The sequence below is a fragment of the Camelina sativa genome, chromosome 8 (genome assembly GCF_000633955.1).
Source record: "Camelina sativa cultivar DH55 chromosome 8, Cs, whole genome shotgun sequence".
In the NCBI taxonomy this organism is placed as follows: Eukaryota; Viridiplantae; Streptophyta; class Magnoliopsida; order Brassicales; family Brassicaceae; genus Camelina; species Camelina sativa.
The window spans coordinates 17,498,528-17,501,329 of NC_025692.1; the positions used below are offsets into that span (position 1 = coordinate 17,498,528).

Sequence of the window (2,802 nt, forward strand, 5' to 3'; positions counted from 1 at the left end):
TAGAGCATCTTGTTCTTGCTAGTATGGCTATGATTGCGAGTGGACAAGAATCTGAGGTTGCGTCGATTGATGTTAGTATTGGGAATATTTACATGTCGCTGTGTCGGTTTGATGAAGCTGTGTTCTCTTATCAGAAGGCTCTCACTGTGTTCAAGTCTTCTAAAGGAGAGAGTCATCCGACGGTTGCATCAGTGTTTGTTAGGTTGGCTGAGCTTTACCATAGGACAGGGAAACTCCGGGAGTCTAAGTCATACTGTGAGAATGCTTTGAGGATATATAACAAGCCTGTGCCTGGGACAACTGTGGAGGAGATTGCTGGTGGATTAACTGAGATTTCTGCTATTTATGAGTCTGTGGATGAACCTGAAGAAGCGTTGAAACTACTTCAGAAGTCGATGAAGTTGCTCGAGGATAAACCAGGACAACAGAGCGCCATTGCAGGTAAGTTTATCAAAATAGTGAATGTTCTTTATGCTGGATTGCTATATGCACAATTGTCTCAAAATGTTAAGTAGTGATCTTTGTGTTGTCAAGCATATAAGTAGTGATCCCCTTGTTTTAGGCTTACCGAAGAGTAAGGTTATTGTTGAAGAATCCTAGGATTAATGGATCTAACTGCTCATCGAAGCTGTTGTATTTGGAACGTAGATTGTATTCAGACGAGAAAACTGAATTTAAATGGGGGTGTTTAGCAATATGAGTATTAGGATTTCATCTTCTCTCCAACCTTTCTTTACATTAGTTTGGCTTTGTACATAAAACTCTTTCAGGGTTAGAGGCACGGATGGGAGTTATGTATTACACGTTGGGGAGGTACGAGGATGCAAGAAACGCGTTTGAGAGCGCTGTGACGAAGCTACGGGCAGCGGGTGAGAAGTCTGCCTTCTTCGGAGTTGTATTAAACCAGATGGGATTAGCCTGCGTTCAGCTTTTCAAGATTGATGAGGCCGGTGAGCTGTTTGAAGAAGCGAGAGGAATTCTTGAACAAGAACGTGGACCTTGCGATCAGGACACTCTCGGTGTTTACAGCAATCTGGCTGCTACCTATGACGCCATGGGAAGGTAATTTATTATTGAAATCTATCTGAGATAGCACTGATGATCTGCTGGTTTACCAAAACCATAATCATAACTGGAACTTACCTAAACTGGAATATGAAACCGATCGATACGATAAGAAAACTAGGAGTGCCTAACTAGGTTTTTTCATCAATTGATTTGCATTTCTATTATGGCTATGGTTCTTCCGGAATATAAAATTAGAAAACTATATCTCGACTTTATACCGTTGCATCCTATTTGGAATGGACTTTTGGGTATGGTTTCGGTTCAGTTTGGATTGGATTGGTAAAACTAGATTAGTCATCCATAATGAAAACTACTGGACATAAACACTAATGACGTATTGACGTTCTTTGTGATGGGTGTGTAATTTGCAGGATAGAGGATGCGATTGAGATATTAGAGCAGGTTCTGAAGCTGAGAGAGGAGAAGCTCGGGACTGCGAATCCGGATTTCGAGGATGAGAAGAAGCGTTTGGCCGAGCTTTTGAAGGAAGCTGGGCGGTCACGAAACTACAAAGCCAAGTCTCTCCAGAATCTGATTGATCCAAACGCAAGACCTGCCAAGAAAGAGTCTTCTGCTAAGAAATGGCCCAGCCTCGGTTTCAAGTTCTGAGAAAAAAAAGAGAGTAATAATTCATATATAATAATAAATCCATCCACATATATATTCAATATTATATTTTATTATAATTGTTATTTTTTTTATCTGATCTTTTTTTTTTTTCTTTTCTGTATCATAAAATCTGAGGTTGATGAATTAATTTCATGTATAGTGTTATTATTTGAGTTTGGTGAAATACTCTACTGCTAAGGTGGTGAGCCTGTTTGTTTGAGTTTGGGAATTTATTTAATTCAATCACTTTTTTTCCTTCGATAATTATATTATTTATATCATGAATGCTTGTGCTAACTTGTGTAATCATTTTACATACTCCTTGCGATTCTTGTAGAAGTATACTTGCAAGTATTTTCCTTTTTTACTTGTACAAATTGGGTTTGTCACTCAAGCCAATTGAAACTCAATATGGTAATTAGATCAGGACGGTTCACCAAAAGGTCCAACCCCACATACATAAAAAACAGAGAGCCTTTACAAGAAACTTTTCTATCCAAACAAAAACCAATGCATGGTTAAATGGTTTTTTCGGTAAATCGTGAAATTTTGATTCAAGTTTTTCTTTGCAACTAAAAATGTTTTCGAGACAAAAATATATATACAACTAGAAAGTTACCCACACGATGTGTGAGTTATAAAATCAAATATTTTGTATGTAAAATAAAATTTTCATTAAATTATATATGAAATGTACATGATATTATTTATATATGCCTTGAAAAGAATTTAAATATATACATTTATAATTCTGAAGTGTGTTAAAAGAAGGACAATTTTCATAAATTGCATAAAAATAAGTTTTGGTTTTAAATTTAACACATTATTTCTAAAATTCTAAAAATACTAAAATAGCATAATTATACTCTAAATACTAAATCATATCTATTCAAAATTATACCCTAAATGTAAAATAGAAAATTCAAACAAAAAAAAATATAGATAACCATTGGAAATGGTGTAAGCTTTTTTCGACATAATGACGGATGTAATAATGGTTACAGGAAAATAGATATGATGTATAATTGGTAACTCAAATAATACCAATGCGATATAAAAGTAGTCTTTTTTTTGTACAGGTTAATCTACTTGTTAATTTATACCACTTTTAAAGATTGATATATA

At 35.2% G+C, this 2,802-nt stretch overlaps 1 protein-coding gene across 2 annotated transcripts in view; it reads left to right on the forward strand.

Moving 5' to 3' along the window:
• LOC104707372 overlaps positions 1 to 1,923 on the forward strand; it is a 4,123-nt gene extending 2,200 nt beyond the window's left edge. Inside the window, exons 3-5 of one of the 2 annotated variants that reach the window (XM_019228515.1) lie at positions 72 to 441; positions 771 to 1,062; positions 1,440 to 1,923. In XM_019228515.1, coding sequence (XP_019084060.1) covers positions 72 to 441; positions 771 to 1,062; positions 1,440 to 1,677 — 900 coding nt within the window. In that variant the 3' untranslated portion in view covers positions 1,678 to 1,923. The remainder of the gene's footprint in view (positions 1 to 71; positions 442 to 770; positions 1,063 to 1,439) is intronic. The other variant, XM_010423705.2, reaches the window with a different exon arrangement.